Below are 21,065 nucleotides of genomic sequence, written 5' to 3' on the forward strand. Positions count from 1 at the left end.
GATCTTCGATTGAGCGATAGACCCTAAAGTTTCCCATAGTGATCGATTCAAATGCAAGAATTTGGACTGTCTGGAACAATCCTTGCAGGAGCTGGAAATCATTCCACGTCAAGGGTCCAGCATTCGATTTTTGATCCCAGTGCTATAAAACAGTGTTATAAGACAGTCTAAGCTCGATGTACTCACACCGACAAAAATACAACTAGAAAAACAAGAATCATAACTACGATGTACTTCGCTTCAAATTTGATACTAAGCGTTTTAGGGATTACCGCTTTTGACAATGCGGTTTTAGCCGCCCCAGTTAACGGTACCGATCAAGGCGCTTGGGGTGGGGATAAAAGATCCGGTGCAGGTACCCTTACTTTTAATGCCGGTTTTGATTCAACTCCGAATTCTGGTGTCGGTGCAAACCCTGTTCAGGGATCTCCCGCAGGCGGAAACGTAAATCAAATTTCCGTACCAAGTATAAATTCCACACATCCTTCCCGCTCTGGATCTGGTCCAAGTTTTGTTAGAAGAGTAGACGTATCTTGTTAATAGTAACAATGGTACAGAGACTGCAGGGCAGGTAAACGGGGATGTTAGGATGCCCAACGACATGTCTACACCGGGCGCTGCTAGATTCTCTGTCCAGGTTCCAACACAGGCCACACAGCCTGCACAGGCTACGGGACAAGTAAACAAGCATGTTACGATGCCTAACGACATGTCTACGCCAGGCGCTGCTAGATTTTCTGTCCAAGCACAAGCTACACGGCCTGCTGTGAAGACGGACGGTTCGCACAGCAGTTCCAAGAGTTTGAACACCGGTTTTCTGTTTTAGACTGGGAAGTAAAGTGGTATATATTTTGGGATCATGTATATTTATGTGTGGCTCTGTAGTTCACTTCTTCAATCTCCTCTTTTCTTCTGTTTCGGAGTTCTCGGGACAATTCGGTACGCGCCGATGTTAAACGAGACCAAAATTCAAAATATATTAAGCGCTGTTTAATGTCCTCTTAATCATCGTCATGTCTTTATTTGAATTATACATCTATCTCACCCGTTACTATTACAATTCATTTAGAAGTGTCTAAGACGAGTCTGCCCGTAGTTTGACCGCTCTCGAGCAGTTCAAACGCTTTAGGCAATTCACTTAAACCTAAGATCTTAATTGGACTCTTAATGAGGCCCCTTGTAAAGAAATCTACTGCTTCTCTGGTGTCTGCTCTGCTACCAGATGCAGATCCTTTGATGGAAAACCCATGCTGCACTATGGTAAAGATATCTGTCTTTAGCAGACCACTATCTGGTGGTACACCAACAGGGACCACAGTTCCCAATGGTCTCACACATTTAATCGTTTGATCGTAGGCGGCTAGAGAAGCAGTGACGTTTAAGACGCAGTGAGCACCACCTTGGGTAGCTTGTTTGACAGCAGCAGGAATATTATCTACTTGAGTGTAATCTAAAAACACTTCACCGCCAAGGGAATGGAATAATTGTTTTCTCTCTTCACCAGGACCATCGATACCAAGCACCCTATAACCCATGGCCTTGGCATATTGAACGGCAATGGAACCTAGACCGCCTGTTGCACCAAAGATAGCAACCCATTGATTAGTCTGTAGGTTACCGTTTTTCAGGGCTTTGTAGACGGAGACACCTGCACAGAATATAGGCGCAACAGCTGCCAAGTCCACATTAGCCGGTAGTGGAGGGGCTTGTAGTGCATCGATAGCGACGTATTGTTGAAATGTACCGTCGTGACTGGAACCAGACATCTCTGCTTGCTCACAACCAAACTCGTGGCCTATTTCACATGATTCACATCCCATACATGAACTGACTAACTGTTTAACACCGGCAAGGTCGCCAATTTCAAAAGTTTTCACATCTTTACCTTTGGCGACCACAACACCAGCACCTTCATGACCACCAACTAGTGGTAATTTAGTCTTGAATGGGATTTCACCCTTCCATGTATGTAAATCCGTATGGCAAACTCCGGAATATTTCACGTTGATTAAAACTTCATTGCTTGCAGGCGTTGGAACAGGTAGATCTTCTCTATATAGTAAAGGACCGCCAAATTTATTGAAGATGACACCTTTTTGCACTTTAGGGATTGTAAAGCTGGATTGCAATCTCAATTGACCGACCCTTTTCAAACCGCTCAAGGTTTGGCTAAAACGCAACATAATCAGTAAAGCAGATTGTCGACAGTGGTAACTCTCGAGAGGTGACAGATGGAATTTTTAAAGAATTCGATTTTGATCTTCCGTGTATATATATGTAGGTACATACATTTATTATAATCACTTGATGTACATCGTTCTGTTGAGACGCTTCCCGTTTTGCTACAGCTCGTTGAATGCAAGTTTCCCCTGAAGACTCAAATCAATTCTGTTAGTCTCATGATTTATGCATCGTTGGATAAGGAAAGAATTCTTGCCCCTATAAGCGATGACTTCTTTGCATATTCCTTCTCAGATGCAATATGTTTCGCGCGGCTGTATCGAGTAACAATGTGGAAGGGGGTTGCTGAAAAAGTGAAAAGTAAAAAAGAATTCCGATACGGGGAGTCGAACCCCGGTCTCCACGGTGAAAGCGTGATGTGATAGCCGTTACACTACATCGGATAGTAGGCTTCTTGAATGTCGATAAGTTTTTGTGGATGTCGCCTATTCAGAGATATCACACGACAAACAAAATTTTGTAGATTCAGCACATTCTAAAATATGCGCACTTAATAGTGTTAAAAATACCCTTATCCATATAAAATCTTTACATATAACTATTTGTTGATTTGGGCCCACAACTTTCCCAAAGGCAATCGCAACGCAATTGCAAAAAATATAAGATAAAACAAAACAAAAACAGAAAAAAAAAAAATAGTAATAGTAAGAATTCAACGCTTATGGGGGGTTGAGAGGTATGTCAATGACTAAGACTTACGCCTTCCGTGCGGTTTTAGAAGTTCAAAGCTACACATCAAACCTGTTGTAACGCTCATTACTGCCCCCCAATTGTTAAATTCACCACAGTAATTCGGGGCTGAAAAAACAGTAACAAGTTTTTTCTTGGCGAAAAACTCGTAACCATCTTCAACAACCATATGACCTCTAATTACTAGATCAAAATTAAACTGTGAACAAAAATCAAGTACATTCTTCTTACCAAACGTAAAGGAAACACCTCTATCATTATCAGACCAATTTGATATTTGAGAATCAGGATCACTCCAAAGTAAATCTGTAAGTAAACCTTCTTCCGGAATATCCGTAGGTCTTGCAATCTGAGCAATTCGCTGCAGAGATTTCAAATCTGGGGAAATACCACCATGGACGCAAAAGATTTTATCTTGAATGATAGCAGCAAATGGCAAAGTATTGAAAACATCTACAAACGTTTTCCAAACTTTAGAAGAAGTTCTCCTTTTACATTCATCGTAAAATCCATAGATTTTCGTCACATTAGCGGACTCATGATTACCTCTTAACATAAAGAAATTATCTTTGTACTTGACTTTGTAACACAATAGCAGAAGAATTGTTTCTAAAGATTGCTTACCACGGTCCACGTAATCACCCAAAAACAAATAATTAGTCTCTGGGGGGACACCCGACAATTTGAAGATTCTCAACAAATCCGTAAATTGACCATGAATGTCACCAACAACCTTAATTGGGGCCTGTAATTGCAACAAAGATGGCTGCGACAACAAAATTTCTCTTGCATGACAACAGATCAACTGAATCTCCCATGTACGGAATGGGAAATCTCTTGACTTGTAATGTCTAGTTTCACCAATCTGCAACAATTTTTCAATAGCATCATCTAAATCCAAACATTCGTTATTACTAGGATCATTCGGATATCTCTGTAAGACCACACGGTGCTGCTTGCTACGATAGTTTGGGATCGATGTTGACCCGTAAGAACTTCCTTGACTGTCATATGAACATGTTCTGTTTTGTCTTGGCGAAATCAAGGTATTCTCGCTGGACGCACTATCACTACCAACAGATCCTGCACCGCCAAATGCCTTGGCAGTACTAATTCCGACGTTCAAGAGAAATCCCTTTTCACCAATGTCTCCGCCACCGTTGTTACGATTCGAAGATGATCCAGATCCACCTACCATGGTAGTACCAGAATCTGCTGAGCACCTTCTGTACCTCTCTCTATTACACCCCATACCATTACCATTACCATTACTAGTACCATTATTACCAATACCAATGTCTATACTCTTTGTGGGACCACTATCGTCCGGTTCATTAGGTTCATTATTGTTGTCATCACTCGTTTGCAAAATTCCATTCGAGGCACTCGGTACTGCGAAATTGTTGTTTGATCTTGACGGGCTGTTACCCATGAGTAGTAAAAACTAGCTGTATTTGAAGTTTAAAGGGGAATCGGAATGATATGATTAAAAGGAATCAAAAGTTGAAGAGATAAATGGTTTGTTGTTTGTGTATATGGGTATTATTTGTAGATTGAAGGAATTATGTTTGTAAGCTCTGCCTCCTTTAACATTTTTTTTCTTCACCTATTGCTGGCGGATTATGCGGGTAACGGATACAGAAAAAAAAAAAAAAAAAGTTCAACGTTGTTCTACGTGTTCTACGTGTTCTACAGCGAATAAGAATAAGGATAAGCACAAGAGCTCGGTTTGGTTGGGCTCGTTTCAGTTCCGTATGGCGCAGTTTTGTTGGCTTGCAACAAATTAAAATTAAGGGTAAATTTTTTTGGAGTTGCTTCGTATGAAAACTTATTACAAATTCTGTGCTTAAAGAACCCTTTGAAACCAAACGATGGGTGTCCTTGGGTCAATTACATCTGGGGTAATTGCTACGGCGTGGTTGGAGCAAGAAAATCGTGTGTAACGAGGCTCAGCTAGGTCGCGTGGCTTTCACGTGGTGTGGCGGAAATACTACGACACGTGAAAATGGCGTGACTAGAGATGCTCATATCGAGGACAGCCGTGTGGCTTTATGGATGTAAGTTGAAGTTGCTTGGACAGAAGGTCTTCAAATTGAGTGTATATATTTGGGTTGTTCGTGAGCACTCTCAATGCATGCGTGGATCATGAGTGAAAATTCCCAGAGATCACCATGAGTTCCAAGCCCAATTTTCTCATTATTGTTGCCGATGATCTTGGTTTCACCGATGTAGGTCAGTTCGGCGGTGAAATTGATACGCCCAACCTAGATGCTCTTACTGGAGATGGATTGAGGTTTACCGGGTTTCATACTGCCTCTGCATGCTCCCCTACAAGGTCAATGCTTTTCTCTGGTACCGATAACCATTTAGCGGGCCTTGGTCAGATGGCCGAATTTGCAAGGGACTTCCCAGAGAAATTTGGCGGCAAACCAGGTTATGAGGGCTATTTGAACTTCAAAGTTGCTGCATTAAGTGAAATCTTGTCGCCCGAGTACTATACCATTTTGTCGGGTAAATGGCATTTAGGTCTTGATGAGCCGTATTGGCCCGATAAAAGAGGTTTTGAACAGAGTTTCAGCTTGTTGCCAGGCGCTGGGAACCATTACAAGTTTAACTTACAGGAAAAGCAGTTTCTCCCATCGATCTACCAAGAGAACGGACGTCTTTTGGACGCGGAAAAGGAACTTCCAGATGATTTCTACAGTACTGATTACTTTACTACAAAGTTCTTGGATTACTTAGAGGATGAAAAGCGGAAGGATAGACCATTTCTAGGTCTTTTGACGTATACGGCGCCTCACTGGCCTCTGCAGGCGCCTCCGAAGACAATTGAAAAATACAAAGGTGTCTATGATAAGGGTCCATTGGAACTGCGTAAGAAACGTTTGCAAAGGGCTCAAGAATTGGGAATCGTGCCACCGGACGTAGTCCCCCACTTGGTGGAAACTATCAGTGAAGCAGGTTGGGATGAATTAGACGAAAAGACCAAGGCTTACAGTTCTAGAGTCATGGAGACTTATGCCGCTATGGTGGACGAGTTGGATCAGCATATCGGTAGGGTGATTAATCATTTGAAAAAGACGGGCGAATTTGAAAATACTGTTATCATGTTTTTATCAGATAATGGTGCGGAAGGTATGATGATGGAGGCGCTACCATTTGGTGGTAAACTGTTCAAAGATAGAATCAGTGCAAAGTACGACAATTCTTATGAGAATATTGGCAGAGGAGACAGTTTTGTGTACTACGGTGACATGTGGGCCCAGGCGGCAACCGCGCCAAGGTACATGTACAAAATGTGGGCAAGCGAGGGTGGTATCAACTGTCCTTTGATTTTCCACTATCCGAAATTGCACGGAGAAGGCGGCAAAATAACCGAACAATTTACCACGGTCATGGATATCTTGCCAACGGTACTAGATTTATCCAATGTCCCACACCCGGGGACTACATTCCAGGGAAGGCAAGTTTACAAACCCAAGGGTAAATCATGGGTACCGTATCTTGCAAAGTCTTCTGACAGGATTCACGACGAAGATACTGTTACCGGTTGGGAGTTGTTCGGTCAAAGGGCCATTAGAAGGGGTCCTTTCAAAGCCCTTTATATCCCAAAGCCGTTTGGATCAGGCGCATGGCAATTGTTTGATGCCTCAAAAGATCTAGGAGAAATTAACGATTTGAGTGGACAACTGCCGGAGATTCTCGAAGAGCTCCTCGGTCACTGGTCCACATATTGTGCAGAGACTGGTCTGGTAGAATTAGAAGAATTGCCTTCTAAAGACAACGTTAAATTTAGAGTGATTCAAGACAATTGATAGCGTATAGCCGATGTATAAAATTAAATTAGTATAGCCATAACCAAATCTCAGAAACCTTCAAATTCACACTATGATGTTGGGTAGACAATTTAACGTCTTCTCGCCTTGAACTGATTTTCAGTGCGAAATTAGAGACAGTAGGAGAAAAAACCAGAATGGGATGAGAAAATGAAGCCCAAACCAAGAGATAATCAGCTCTATAAAATTGAATGCACTAGGACTGAGATTTGCACATATTTCAGGTCCATAAATGAGTTTTCACCATATCTACATAGGTCACGTGATATCTCCATAAAGGTCACCTTAAGACATCTCTAACTAAATAGAGTTTACCAACAGTCTAAATGCTAGATAAGACAGAAACCTTTAAGTACCATATTTCAAAATGGATCAAGACGATTCTGAACAAGCTATGCCTGGTGTGAAACAGGAAATACCTCATGAGAGTTCCCCAGACGGAATATCTGAACCACAAGACACTGAAGGTGGTGATGAGGAAGGTGAAACTAGATGCATATGTAAGGAATTAGATCCACCTGATGACTCTGGTCTCTATATTCAATGTGAACAGTGTGGAGCTTGGCAGCATGGTTACTGTGTTGGTATATCTGACGGTGAAGATAGTTATCTAGAGAAATACTGGTGTGAACAGTGTAAACCTGAATTACATCGATTGTACACTGTAGATAGTGCTGGTACACTAAGATCTCTTTATCAACCAATCCAAGAAAAGAGAAGACATATCAGAAGAAACAGTCGGCAGAGACCTAACTCTAATCCGACATCAGGCTCGCAATTGGAAGATTCTCAACATGATTCCTCGAACTCAAGTCTTCGAGAGACCCCAGAGAAGAATCCAACAGATGATTCAAGGGAAAGTCGATCAAGGTCTTCCAGATCTAGACGTAGCTTAGAAAAGTCAATTGGTAACGATATTAGAGAAGCGGATCAAGATCAAGAGAATGACGGTAATAACGGTCATAACAATACTAACGATAATGGTAAAAGAAATAACAGTAATAGTGAACTAGACCGTCTTGGAGAATCTCCATTATCAGAAGATCCAATAGAAGATGGTGATGAAGATGATAAAAAATTACAAGATCGTAAGAGAGCTACTTTCTCTGCTAGGGAGGAAAAACATTACCAATGGATGTTAGAGAAAGCGATTAGAGAGAGTAGACGCACATCTAAACACGAAGACGATTCACACGATGCTGGAGATGGCCAGAAACTTGGCCTAGAGGCTGATTTAACTAACGAAGAAGTCCCGGACCAAGCGCAAGAGTCAAAGGAATCGAGGACTCATCAGGGACGCAATGACTATTGGCATAATGGTGAAGAAAACGTTGCGGTGACAGAAAATGAACACTCACAGAGTCCACCGGTTAATCTTCAAGAGTTCCATGGTTATGGTGCTAGTAACTCTGCTGCCAACAGCGGCACTTCTGCATCTGGCGCAGCTGCCTCTGCCACAAATCGTACAAGGGACGACCCACTTTTGTCACGTTCAGCTTCCATGAATTCTAACTCTGAAGATGATTCTAAAAGACCAAAGAAATCCAAGAGAGGTCCAAATCGTGGTAATAGATCGTCAGGAAATGGTAATGGTGCTAGGGCAAGTACGCCACCAAAGGGAAAATTGGAGCTTGGTGTTAATAAGCCTATGAAACCTAGGTTGCCATCTCAGCGTACATCCCTGAATGAAATGAGAAGAAGGGTAGGAGCTATCCTAGAGTTTATTTCAAGAACTCAATGGGAGTTGAGCGAGGACCAATCTTCCAGAGACGACCTTATACGTTTTGTGGAAAACCAACAGTTCGTACAACAAGTGGATACCATATTTGAATCTCATGACCACACTTTGAAACTTATGGACGACCTAACTAGATCATTGCTCCTTTGGGAGAAGAAATATTCGAACGGTCCAACTATACAAGACTGAAGAGAGGGTCGTCTCTATATGTATTATTATTATTATAACTAGTATTATATACCACTATTATTAGTTTGGCGAATGGATTCCATGTACTCGTGGGTGGATATTACGGAAGTACCCCCCAGAATCACTCTCATCTTACCTCTCATGGTTTCATTAAATTCGTGCACAAATCTAGCTTCTTCGAATGTAACACCACCAACAACAAATACTATTAGATCCTGGGATGGTGGGGATGCATTAGCGTTACGGGAAGTTTCTGTTTCTTCCAAAGTCTTGAATTGTTCTTTAGGAACTTTGTTTTTAGAAAAGTCTGTTAACAATTTAGAGATTTTAGGGATATGTTGCATAAATACATTTCCCGAATCTGCATTTCTCACTTTACTATTGAATCTTTTAGTCAATTCACTCAAAAGATCATCCCTTTCCCAGTAACGACCTTGGCCCTCATCAACAGCTTGGTTTTGACCAAATATCCTACGGAATTTGTGGAACAAATTGATATCATCTACAGGGAACAATGGTTGCTTTTGTAAAATTTGTACAATCTCGTTTAACTGAGAATTGTTGTTCCCTTGCCTTAGAGCGTATATGCATGCAAGCTTCAATTTGTAATATTTGTCAATTTTTGGACTCTCCAGTATTTTAACCAGATCTCGGAAATCCTCAGGGTCATCCTTATGCACCGACAGATTTTGTTCTACTTCACTAACTTCCCAGACATCTCTCATTTGTAACTGCCTATCCAATTCACCTACGATAGCCATATGTTTTGCCACGCTACCCGACAGTTTCCTGAACTCCGGATATTTCTCAATAAAATTCTTGATATCTTCGATGCTGTTAATTTGACTATTCGTATTAGTTTTATCCTTATAGTTATCCACGTATTGTTTGATCTTGTCACCTAATTCACCAAAATTTAAATACATGGTATCCTTGAAGAAACTATCCTGTCTTGGAGAAAGAGTCACCTTCTGTAAATCCTTGTCGATATCAGGAACTTTTGAAAGGTCAACCATATTGCGTTTAACACCAATGTATTCGTTAATCATTGACTGATAGGTCCATGGCTGCAAAAGAGGTGTCAGTGGATCTGTTTTCCTATCCAACAATACAAGAACTGGTGGTGAATCCATAGGAGGAAAATCAAATAGCGACCTTTCGTTCTGATTGATTTCATAACTAATTTCTTTGGCTAATTTACCGCAGAGTCGACTGGGGGCATCAAATCTAATTTCGGGTTTCAATTTCAAAGATAACAACAATGATGTTAAACTTTTGGTGCAGTCTGTAAGTCCAACTTCATCCCATAATAATGAATTAGTAAAAAGATTTTCAGGAGGTAAGTCGAAGGAAAACAGATCTTCATTTAGAATGAAATAGTCTTGGAAAATCTCTTCCACTTTTGAAACACATTCCATACTATCTGCTTCTGCCAATCTTTCCAACTGAGATTTAGTAACTGTATTATTGAAAAAGATATGATAATCTCCATACCGAGGATTTTCTAGCTCTCGAATCAATGCCTGTATAGTTTCCTCAGTAGGTTTCACGTAGACCAAACATCTCAAATGTCTCATTACGTCTCTGTTATCGTTCTCAATCGTATCCACAAGGTAGATCTCATGATTCAACAATTCACTCTGGGTAGCACACATAGATATCGTGGAGGTGGTATCTTTGTCCAAAATCAGTGCCTTGATCCTGTTCTGCTCGACCAAACTGGTACTACCGGCTCTTGCCTGAGAGTTTACCAGCCTATTAATATAAAAATCAGCAACCGTAAATAAATCCATATCGCCAAATATGAACTACTGCACTTAAATCCAACTAGAATAAACCTTCAATGACCTTGCACGGTGCCCTTTCCCTAGTTTAATGGGGTTTTGGTGGTAAGCTAACATGGCCTTAAAGTTCGCGAGGAAACTTGACAAATGTAGCTTAAATTCAATAGTCATCGCATAGTATCAACAGCCAAATATATAAGGGCTTAGTCTCATTTGAACTCTTTTCGTTGATAGGAATAGATATTTGGGATTAGAAATGGGGCATAAGAATAAAATACGTTCAGAATTAGATTCTATGGCCGCCCAAAGTTCCTCCAAGGGATTGCAGAACATGACATCCAATTCTGCAAGTGGGCATACTACGAGGCCCTTTAGGCAGTTTTCTACCAAGTCAAGAGCTAAAAGCACTGCAAGTTTTAAGGGACTGCATAGAATAACACCTCATGATAGTGGTAGCGATGCTGATAGTCATCATTCCGGTGAAAGTGTATTCAGAAAGAGCGGAAGTTCTGATTCACTTTACAGGAAGAGGGCCATTAGTGGGTTGAATATGACTGCTTTGACTAGGGTTAAATCAAATCCAAGTCAAATGCCGGGTTCGAGATCTAGTTCTGTGAACAGTTCCACCAGTTACAGTCTTGGAGCAGTTTCCACCGGCTTAAAACCAAGCACTAGTAAGCCAACCCATTCTGTAGTGGGACTTCATGGCGATGATAAAGACATTGATAATGATACTACTACAGATGAAGAAGTAGAGTATTTCTCCGATGAAGAAGAGAATGAAAATGGCAAATCACAGAAATCTTCACCCATAGGAGAGAATATGCCCAGGGAAAATTCTAACAACAAAGTCAAAAGAACACCAGAGGAAAACAAAATGCTATCAAAATCATTTAGTGAATTGACTTTACCTTATGAGAGAGCTGAAAATGAGGCTCCACACCTGGTGAATCAACCAAGTTATAAAGCACCCTCAAGTTTAATTAATCCGCAGCAAGAACAGTTGTTGTCGAACAGTTATAAGGAAGTTAATGATGGTAATAATGATACGAATACTGAGAATAATGATGGAGGTAATGCTAAACCAGAATCGAACGAATTGAAAAGACAAGAATCAGATGAAACAGCTAATGACAAAATATTACATGACGATGGTGATGATCGTATTGATAATAACAATTTATATCCTGCGGCAGTAGATACAAGTATGGAAGCTGGAGCTCATAGTCTCAAGAGACAGGGAAAGAATTTTCAAGACCCACAAGAAAATGGTTTGTCCTTAATGGGAGAGGATGAATCCCCCCGTGGAACCGGTAACTACATCTCCCAACGCAGAAATAGCGATCATGAACAGTATATCCCCAGCATGATCCTTTCACAATCAACAGGTGTGGAAAGAAGATTTGATCAACCTGCTTCTATACAAAATTCTCTAGCCAATAATTATCAAGTGATGCCTCCACTAGAAGAAGCCCAGAATGGTGCTATTAAAGAATACAACATGGGTCTTAACAAAGAAAATCAAATCATTGACTCTCCTAGTTTTCAAAATGTTAATCGAGATCAATTACTTCAACAGCAACAGCATCAACAACAGGAGGAACAGCATCAACAACCGCAACCACCGCAACCACCGCCACTACAACAACAGCCATCACAGCGGCAACCACATTTTCAACATTTCCATCAACCGCAGCTGCAACAACATAGTCAAGTACCGCCACAACAGTATCAACAACCACAACAGCACCATTTATCACGCCAAAAGCAGGCCAATAATACAAATAGTAATACTCAGCATAGTTTTTCTACATCAATTTCGAGTTTGACAAGTAGTCTACAAAAGATGGCTCCAGAAAATGTCTATAATACCTCTCGCAAGAGTCATTTGCTTCGGAAGAAGCCTTCCCAGATTTCGTTCCTTGGTTCAAGCTTTAGAGGCTCCAATGCAGAGGTTCCAAACTCATACTTACACCGTGAAAGTCCTCCAGCTTCTTCGGACATCAATAATTTTGCACAGTTTTTGAAATCAGATAACATGGATGGTGAATCTAGAACTCAACGTAAGCTTTGGCTGCAAAGAGAAAATTCCATTTTAGATCTTAGCTCACAACATGAAGCTAGTGATTCTATTTTCATGGCCAGTAACATTGAAGTTAAAAGAGAATTCGAAAGGATCTCACACGAGTATACGAACGTGAGAAGGTTTTCTAATCCGATTGAAGAAGCATTAGCAAGAGTGGACTCTGAACAGAAACATACTGTGATTAAGAGTACTACCAGTCAAGATTCTGAAATGCTAGATTCTCTAATTCCAAGGCCTATTAATGAAGGTAAAGAAATTGATGAACTTCTGCCGAAGTCCCAAAGCGCCAAGTTACACAAGGTTTTGCAATCTATTTGGAGAGAGGAAAGTGCATTGTTCAATAAGGACACGAACCCTGTAAATCGTAACAAATCACCGATATCAGGTCATGTCACTAACACAAGTCGAACATCTTTGAAAAATGTTATGAATCCAGGCTCTGCGCTTCAACACCAGAGGGTAATCAACTCACTACAACCAACCACGAGGGCTGTTAATAGAAGGATGGAAAACGCCCTACATAATCAGCAAAGATTGTGATTTTATTCAGCTTGCAAGCATAAGACTTAGACATTCTAAAAAATACTAGCATCCTTTTGCGCGTAATCTTAAGCGATCGTTCCAGTATAATGCTTATAGTTCACAAATATAAACATATAAGTGTGCTATACATCCTAACCACTAAAAAGTTTTGTCATTTTTATTTAATTTTTATTATAATTTTTATTTTAATTAACATTCTTTTTACTGTATTGCCTTTCTAGCTGCACTTGGTTTTCTCTTGGTGCCTTTTTAACCCCTTTCACCTTTATTGGAATGGTACTCTATAATTTGATGCTCTACCCTCTGCATAAATAGTGTCCAAAACATGCTCTAAAGTTCCCTTTTCTTTCAAGTCCAAATATTTTTTATATAATATCAAAGCCGTGTAGGCATCCTCAATCGAATCATGGTTTCCCTCTTGAACATTCTTATCCAAGAGAGCATACGCCAGGTATCTCAAAGAAAGGAATCTTTTCCCACGTAAAAAATATAGAGCAGTATCTCTGATTTGCTCTTTTGGTACGTTAATATTAATATGCTTAAAATCGTTGCTCAAACCATGTCCCACAAACACGCAACCCAATTGCATTAGCAACCAAACTTTACGATAGGTAACTTCCCTCGAGACTAGAGGTTTGTCACTCTTTTCCAAATCTAAATCACCGGGCGAAATCCCACTATAACGAGTCAGGTAGTTCTCAATGTGCTCCTTGTTGAAAATATAGTCATCAATGAAAGGTACCCCGAATTGAGCACCTTCTTCACATCTAAGAACAGAGAGCCTTGCAAGAGCAGTTTTTTTCGGTTTAACTATGGTCTTTACGCCAGTACAATCAATTTCACTGAGCTCTTCACTCAATACAACAAACTCTGCATCAATAGCAACCAAAGTTCCTGGTTTAGGGGCTTCCTCTTTGCACAACAACTCGTATTGGGTCTTTGCAGTAATTCCGACCCCATTAGCAAAATGATTACGATACAGAACATCATAATTAATACGATAGGTATCCACAGAAAAAAATGGTTTCCGAATTTCCTCTGCATCACAATAAATGATTGTCTCTGGAGTTTTCCACCAATAGGAAATGTTTAATGCTTCCTCTTCATCAACTTCAACAGCAAGATAACCATTAAACATATACCATTTGAAAATGTTTTCTTCAGATTCATATTTTCGAATGAATGTCACCAAGCGAGACTCACCATTTCTATCACTTATTCTGGCAACATATCCATTAAGTTCATATTTGAAAATCGGACTTATACCTCTTAATTCCTGAGGACTACTTTGCAAAAGAGCCTTTTCCTTGGTCATGGCAGCAAAAAACTCCTTGGACAGCCAATTCTTTACAGATTTGACAACAGCCCATTCAGATTCAGATAGTAAAATATCAAGGGACAATATTGGCGGTAAATTCCTCATTACCCTTTCATAAGTGGTTAACTCTTGCTTATTACATTTCGAACATGTACTTGTTGTGTGTTTGACTCTTCTCATGGATGACTCGATGTAGGGAAGAATTGTTTGGCTATTCATTTTTTTGTTTGCATATTTGATACTGTTTCTTGTTGGGGACAAGACAGTCAATGTAGGCTCCACACTTTTCAAAACTTCTTGATAATTACAACTTGTTCGTATGGTAGAATCTAATTGAAATCCATAAAGTTCTTTTAATGTTACGGTGGAAGGAACCTTCTCAGACTCTTCATTCATCAGTCGGTGTAGTACAAATTCATTAAATTTTTGAACCAGACTTTTTCGTAGCCTCTCCATGGATGGGGAAGTGATTGGCTCATCATTAATCTTTAATCTTTCCAAAAACGTCAAATCCGTACTTAAAGGTGTTGTGAGTCCTTGTTCCTTAAATCCATCAATGGAATTTAAAGTTGATTGGAAATTCGCTGAGCGGCATACTTTGCCTTTCGATCTATCCATCATGTCGTAGAGATAACCCAACTCAGTCAATAAAGAATGTAGGCCAAAATTTTCATCCTTTAGGCTACCTACTACAAAATTGAAAAGCTCTGGGACAAAGCGGTAAAGTTGTAGTATCGAATTTGTGTAGACATTATCGACGTCATTATCCAAAGTAGAGTAAGATGTTTGGTTAAATGCTTGGAAATCAAAATTATCAGTTCCATAACGACCATGCGTTAGCGGCAATTTCATATAAGCTTTGGGTACTTCACATTCCTCCGTAGATTTATATTTCAACATGTCTGATGGGATTATTCCTGAGGCGAATTTCTTTCTAATTTCTTTGAGACAGACATAAGACTCCAAAGCATTACGACGGCCGTACTTAGACCTATCGTACTTTTGAAGTGGGTACGCTCCTGGGTTTGATTTAGGTCTTGGTTTTGTGATGGGCATATGTTCATCGAGAGGTGTGGGTATGGTTCCTGGACTTCTAAAGATGGAGTTGGGCCATGCTGAAATAAGTTGCTGAGAGTAATAAGGCATTCCCACACTACTCAAGTGATAAGACTGATCATCTACATCCGTCAAATGAGGTAAAAGTCCATCATCTACGAAATCGGAATACTCTAATGGGATCGGCGTATTGGTGAAATTGTGACTATCATCGGTTCGATTCCATGTCGTCAAAGTATTATCATCTCCCGTGAAGGCCAAATAGTCACCATTTGGTGACAAAGCCATACTTTTTATTGATTGACTTGGATGAATGTACTGTGTTCGCAGTGTTGGATTCGCCAAATCTACAAAATCAAACGAGCCTGAAGCTGAACCTACAACCATTACCGTGGGTAGTAAGGAGTGTAATTGCACAAAATCTGCACCACCTGCACCCATAGTCGTTCCTTTAGAGAAAGATATTGGTGGTAGCTGTTGCATAGTTCTCAAATCGTAAACGTTCACAAACGGATCAGCGTACATATTGTTAAACCTTTTTGATTTCCCCACGGTAACCAAAGTATAATCCTTAGAGTCCATAGAAGATATGGTGCCAGAATGAGCTGAGAAAGTTCTTACGACGCTATTCGACCGAGGATCTAGTATATCTACACCACCTGTCTGTTTCCCCACTGATATTACCTTGTTGTTCGAGCACATGTGTTTCACCTTATGAGGATAACTTATAACAGAACTTGGAGTACCTCTGTTCAAATCAATGCGAACAATACCTGAATTTGGATTTGTACCAGCACAGTACACATGGTTTACGTATTCTGCACCACCAAAACACATAGATCTTAATCCACTAAATGCAGCAACATCAACACTGGTCAAGTTCATCATCGTGACACCTCGACGATTGGCAAAATGCAATGAGTCCTCATTTAATGAAAGTATACCTTCTCTATGGGTCAAAATATCGTTAACAGGCAGACCTCCAATATTAGCAGTGTAACGAGAATACAACGAAAGGGAGCCACCATAGTAAGAGGAAACACGGGCATAGCTATCACCAACCCATATCAGATTCGACAAATCGTCAAATACAACTTTACTGGCTTCCTTTTCTCTACTATCATGTCTGTAAAAAGGCTTTTTAAGATGCTCTGTTAAGTCCAAAAAATCTGTCAATGAGGGCTTCCAATTATTCATACTTTCATTCCACACCAATTACCAAACTATCAAGACCGGAATAGCCGCTTATCTGAGTTCATTACTACCAATTCTTTCAATGGTAAACCATCGCCTGGTGTCTTTTGTCCAGTCTTCCCTTGCCAATGAATTTTCCGGACTTGGTTACCCTACGAAGCTGTGAAGAGTGAAAAAAAATGCATAGAAGCTCATCTCATCTTATCGCGTATATTACTAGTTGGAAAGGCGGTTCAATTTGAATCCAATTGAGCTGTATTAAGGGCCGGCATGCATTCTGTTTCTCACTATGGACCTGCTTTGAGCGTCAAATTTCTTGACAGGTTTGTTTACGCCGGTTATGGTCCATTTTTGCACGTTTACGAATATGCAACTGGTAAACTGGCTAATAAATGTCTTATCTTCAATAAAAACAAAGTTCACGGTGTGAGGATTGGTGACAATGGGTTAATTCTTTGCTACGGCTCTAGATCTGTTAATTTGACGAGTATTCAGGATGTCCATGAGAAAAGTAGCATTGTGGAAAGTGAAAAGCATACTAGTGAATGGATTATTAGCGGGGAGTTTAATTCCGACTGCAGTCAATTCTATTTATTGACATGCTATGATCGGGTCTTAACCTGTGATTTGGAGTGCCATGTTGTAAAGAAAAGTGCAGTTTATGGTGAGAGATCAATTCTTTACTCAGGTTCGATCAAAGTGGTTTCCGAGGATAAAGTGTTTATCAATGCAGGTACCGTTATGGGTGGAATTATAGTCTGGGAATTATTTAGTGAAACTCTAGTGGCAAATCTGTTAGGACATAGTGGGTCCATCTTTTATGTGGAGATGAATAGAGATGGATCATTGATAGCTAGTTGTTCTGATGATAGATCTGTTAGACTTTGGGATCTCAAGTCCCAAAAAGAATTATCTGTTGGTTGGGCTCATACCGCCAGGATTTGGCATCTGCTGTTCTACAACAACGACACTCGATTGATTAGTGTTTCTGAAGACTGCACTTGCCGGGTATGGGACATCCAGAGCGGTAAACTGTTACAAAGTGCTATCCACGAAGTTCATTTGACGAAAAACGTTTGGTGCGTAGATGTTAACGAGAAAGATCAACTGGCCATCACCTCGGGGAACGACGGGAGGCTAAGATTGATCTCGTTGACAGAACAAGAGAGTTTACAGAGGAATTTTACCATCAAGCAAATTAGTGACGATTCTAAAGTGCCGTTTGCTAAACAAGAAATTATCAAAGGTTTCCACTGGTTTTCCTTTGGACTTGTAGCCATCACTTCTGAAGGCAAAATTTTGCAGTATGGTAATCAATGGAAGTTCTTAATGCAAAATCCACAGTTTAAATCATATTCTATGACTAATGGAATCAGTAAAGATAACATTGTCATATTTTCAAATAACAAATGTAATTTGCTGATACTTAAGTTTAATTCTGAGGGTAGTGAAATCGTTGCAAGTCGCGAGTTGCACGTCGATACACTAACAAAGAGCCAAAACTGTATGGTATGTCGCCATCACGATAGAAATGAATTTTTTGTTACGCTAGAGTCTCCTAATCCTCACGATCCATTTATGTGCCTTAAATTCGACACTGATTCTTTAAATCTGAGGGGTCAATTTGGGTTAAAAAAACCAGAATCGTTTGCCTCATCATGTTTAGAGATCTACGAATCTTTTCTTTTGGTTGGCTCTCGTTTTAGCGTCATAGCTATTTTCGATCTTAATAATACGAGTCAAGAATCACTGGTATCCCGAAGGCTGACCCCTGGAGATACTACTACTAGTATCCATTTAGTAGAATTCTCTATTGGTGGACCAGTTTTCGTTGTCACCAACAGGGATGGTTACTACAATTTTATTAGATTAAAATTGGGCAATCCAATTGAAGAATTGGAAATCATTCATTCTAATAGGACTGCTCGCGGATTTTTGGAGGGTGCTTATTACGATAATAATGGAGACTTAATCACATATGGGTTTAAATCTGAATTATTCTACATCTATAACGAAACGCAATGTTATGAAAAGGCTGTACGAGTATGCGGTGGTGCTCATCGTCAATGGGAACTAGCAAGGACCCCGGAAGGATTTATGCTAGTGTTCATAAGAGCTTCTGATTTGCATTTCACAAGGGTGATCGAACCTAAAGTGCCAGAAGTCTTACAATGCGGTACACACGGCAGAGAAATTAGAGACATCGCACTATTGAAGGATTTCAAATACAAGAATGGTCATTTATTTTGTACCGCTTCAGAGGATACTACTATCAAATTATGCCATGTCCACGAGAGTACCGGTCAAGTAACAACGTTTTGGACTCTAAGGAAGCACGTTTCCGGTTTACAGCGCTGTAAATTTCTCAGTTCCAAACTTATGATATCTTCGTCTGCCAGAGAAGAATTGTTCTTATGGGAACTAACTACGGATTGTAACACCAAGCCTTATATCAAGTTTCGCCAGGCACTGCCCATCTCCGGGAACAATCCAGATCTGAGAATAACAGATTTTTCTGTCAAGTTTGAAGGATCAAATTTTATTTTGGCAGCAGTATATTCAGATTCTGCAGTTAAACTCTGGCGTTATAACCATTTACAAAACAGATTCCAATTGGCAGTTGAAGGTCATTACAAGACTTGTTGCATATTAAATGCTTCCCTATTTGAATTTAAAAATCAGTCGTACTTAATGTTATCTGCCACCGACGGTCATCTGTCATTGTACAATCTAACGAATACGATGAACGGCGGAACGGTTTGTCCACTCCCATCTGTTGAATCATCCATTCAGATCCATCAGTCAAGTATCAAAGCGATGAACATATCTGTAGATGACCAAAATGACGCGGTCAGAGTGTACACTGGTGGTGATGACAATGCACTGGCCATCTGCGCATTCCATTGGGAAAGTCAAACTAAAAGATTACTACCGCACCTCAAAGATGTCCAGAGAAGTGCAGCTTCCTCTACAATCACTTCATCTGAATTGATCAACGACGACAAACAGCTCGTGACTGCTTCCGTTGATCAAATAGTCAGAATATGGGACACTGAGAATGACAAGCTTGTTTTACAGGAACAAAAATACACAACTGTAGCGGACACAGGGTCGTTAGACGCTGTAAGTAATTTACTACTTATCGGCGGCGTGGGTCTTTCTGTATGGAAGACCGAGCATCATTGATCATTAATATTTTTAATAGATAGATATTTACATGTAATAATATTAGATAATATACCCTCTCCATAATACTTTTCATCCTTGACGTTGCTTATGCTTCTTGTTGGACTTACAATACACAAAAACCCTTCCCTTGCGTCTAACGATATAACAATCGCTGCAAAATTTCTTCACAGAGGTTCTAACCTTGAAACCCCTTGTAAGGGAGGGCACATTCATGGGGGTACTCAAAGAAGCTGCCATTATTGTTGTAGGTCTGCACATCAGCAGAGTTGAGCTTGGTGTAGTGGCTCTGCCGGCAAGAGAAGCGCACCTACCAAGACTTGCAGTTATAGCTTGACGAAACATGGTCAATAGAGATGCTGGTGGCAGGCTCACGGGGCTCTTTTCACGTATTAGTTTTTCGAATTCATTGTGTTCATTCAAAGAATCTGAAATTTTTCAACGATTAATGCTACTAATTTTTTTAGCACATGATGGAGCTCATCGCATCTTTAAAGGCTACAGGAACAAGGGCATCAATGAGAATGACTTTAACTGATTTAGGGTGGCTATAGGTGATTATGGCTGGTCGAACTATTCTTACTCGAAATGCTGTGATAAATAGTACACACACATTGATCAAATGCCCCGAAAAGTACTTGTTACCTTCGCTAGAGGTGTCCAATCTTCCATCTTTTGTCAGGATGGCCTACAGACGTTTGTTCAGATTACAATCATTTATTTCCAATAGGAAGATGGTCAGGGACACATACGGAGAATATCTGAGATATAAGTTTAAGAAGGAGAATTACGATACAAAGAGGTCTATTGTAGTGGGCGACACGCCTAAGGCACCGCTTCGAGAAGAGATACGTAATAGCGTTATGTTTGTGGTTAAGGCAGTTAGTCACTTACCTGAGACGAAGGATTCCAAATTTGCTATTGCTAGGGATAACACTACCTGTCGTCAAGTTTTGAAAAATCTCTTAACCATAGAATATGAAAAACAATCTTTAATAGCTAGATATCGACCACCAACGAAGCGTAGAGATATGGTTGGACCCTATCAAATATACAGGAAAGATTTCACTCACATGCAAGAATTGAATAAATCGGCACAGTGGCGAGTGTTCGGGGAATTTGACATCTGTACAGTTTATTTGAATGAAATTTTACAGACTCGACTTTGATGAGCTCACAGATATTATGTTAATATAAAATGGTA

At 40.2% G+C, this 21,065-nt stretch overlaps 9 protein-coding genes and 1 non-coding gene across 10 annotated transcripts; 5 read left to right on the forward strand and 5 right to left on the reverse strand.

Moving 5' to 3' along the window:
* Positions 1-1,061: 1,061 nt before the first annotated feature.
* ZYRO0G03410g (zinc-dependent alcohol dehydrogenase) lies at positions 1,062-2,183 on the reverse strand (the record flags this gene model as incomplete). Its single annotated transcript, XM_002498105.1, has 1 exon — positions 1,062-2,183. One exon carries the CDS (start codon positions 2,181-2,183, stop codon positions 1,062-1,064), a length of 1,122 nt encoding a protein of 373 aa, XP_002498150.1.
* Positions 2,184-2,552: 369 nt separating this feature from the next.
* On the reverse strand, positions 2,553-2,624 carry ZYRO0G03432r. Its single transcript has one exon. It is a non-coding gene; the product is annotated as a tRNA-Glu (tRNA).
* A 305-nt stretch (positions 2,625-2,929) lies between these two features.
* On the reverse strand, positions 2,930-4,363 carry PPQ1 (protein-serine/threonine phosphatase; the record flags this gene model as incomplete). Its single annotated transcript, XM_002498106.1, has 1 exon — positions 2,930-4,363. The coding sequence occupies one exon, from the start codon at positions 4,361-4,363 to the stop codon at positions 2,930-2,932; it is 1,434 nt and encodes a 477-aa protein (XP_002498151.1).
* Positions 4,364-5,102: 739 nt separating this feature from the next.
* Positions 5,103-6,746, forward strand: ZYRO0G03476g (arylsulfatase; the record flags this gene model as incomplete). The annotated part of the gene is made up of 1 exon (XM_002498107.1): positions 5,103-6,746. One exon carries the CDS (start codon positions 5,103-5,105, stop codon positions 6,744-6,746), a length of 1,644 nt encoding a protein of 547 aa, XP_002498152.1.
* A 388-nt stretch (positions 6,747-7,134) lies between these two features.
* On the forward strand, positions 7,135-8,694 carry CTI6 (Cti6p; the record flags this gene model as incomplete). Its single annotated transcript, XM_002498108.1, has 1 exon — positions 7,135-8,694. The coding sequence occupies one exon, from the start codon at positions 7,135-7,137 to the stop codon at positions 8,692-8,694; it is 1,560 nt and encodes a 519-aa protein (XP_002498153.1).
* A 44-nt stretch (positions 8,695-8,738) lies between these two features.
* VPS45 (Vps45p) lies at positions 8,739-10,487 on the reverse strand (the record flags this gene model as incomplete). Its single annotated transcript, XM_002498109.1, has 1 exon — positions 8,739-10,487. The coding sequence occupies one exon, from the start codon at positions 10,485-10,487 to the stop codon at positions 8,739-8,741; it is 1,749 nt and encodes a 582-aa protein (XP_002498154.1).
* Positions 10,488-10,734: 247 nt separating this feature from the next.
* On the forward strand, positions 10,735-13,104 carry TCO89 (Tco89p; the record flags this gene model as incomplete). Its single annotated transcript, XM_002498110.1, has 1 exon — positions 10,735-13,104. One exon carries the CDS (start codon positions 10,735-10,737, stop codon positions 13,102-13,104), a length of 2,370 nt encoding a protein of 789 aa, XP_002498155.1.
* A 268-nt stretch (positions 13,105-13,372) lies between these two features.
* PAN2 (poly(A)-specific ribonuclease) lies at positions 13,373-16,678 on the reverse strand (the record flags this gene model as incomplete). The annotated part of the gene is made up of 1 exon (XM_002498111.1): positions 13,373-16,678. One exon carries the CDS (start codon positions 16,676-16,678, stop codon positions 13,373-13,375), a length of 3,306 nt encoding a protein of 1,101 aa, XP_002498156.1.
* Positions 16,679-16,945: 267 nt separating this feature from the next.
* Positions 16,946-19,861, forward strand: RTT10 (tRNA (34-2'-O)-methyltransferase regulator RTT10; the record flags this gene model as incomplete). Its single annotated transcript, XM_002498112.1, has 1 exon — positions 16,946-19,861. The coding sequence occupies one exon, from the start codon at positions 16,946-16,948 to the stop codon at positions 19,859-19,861; it is 2,916 nt and encodes a 971-aa protein (XP_002498157.1).
* Positions 19,862-20,421: 560 nt separating this feature from the next.
* On the forward strand, positions 20,422-21,030 carry IRC19 (Irc19p; the record flags this gene model as incomplete). The annotated part of the gene is made up of 1 exon (XM_002498113.1): positions 20,422-21,030. One exon carries the CDS (start codon positions 20,422-20,424, stop codon positions 21,028-21,030), a length of 609 nt encoding a protein of 202 aa, XP_002498158.1.
* Between the last annotated feature and the right edge of the window lie 35 nt (positions 21,031-21,065).

This window comes from Zygosaccharomyces rouxii (assembly GCF_000026365.1).
Source record: "Zygosaccharomyces rouxii strain CBS732 chromosome G complete sequence".
NCBI lineage: Eukaryota > Fungi > Ascomycota > Saccharomycetes > Saccharomycetales > Saccharomycetaceae > Zygosaccharomyces > Zygosaccharomyces rouxii.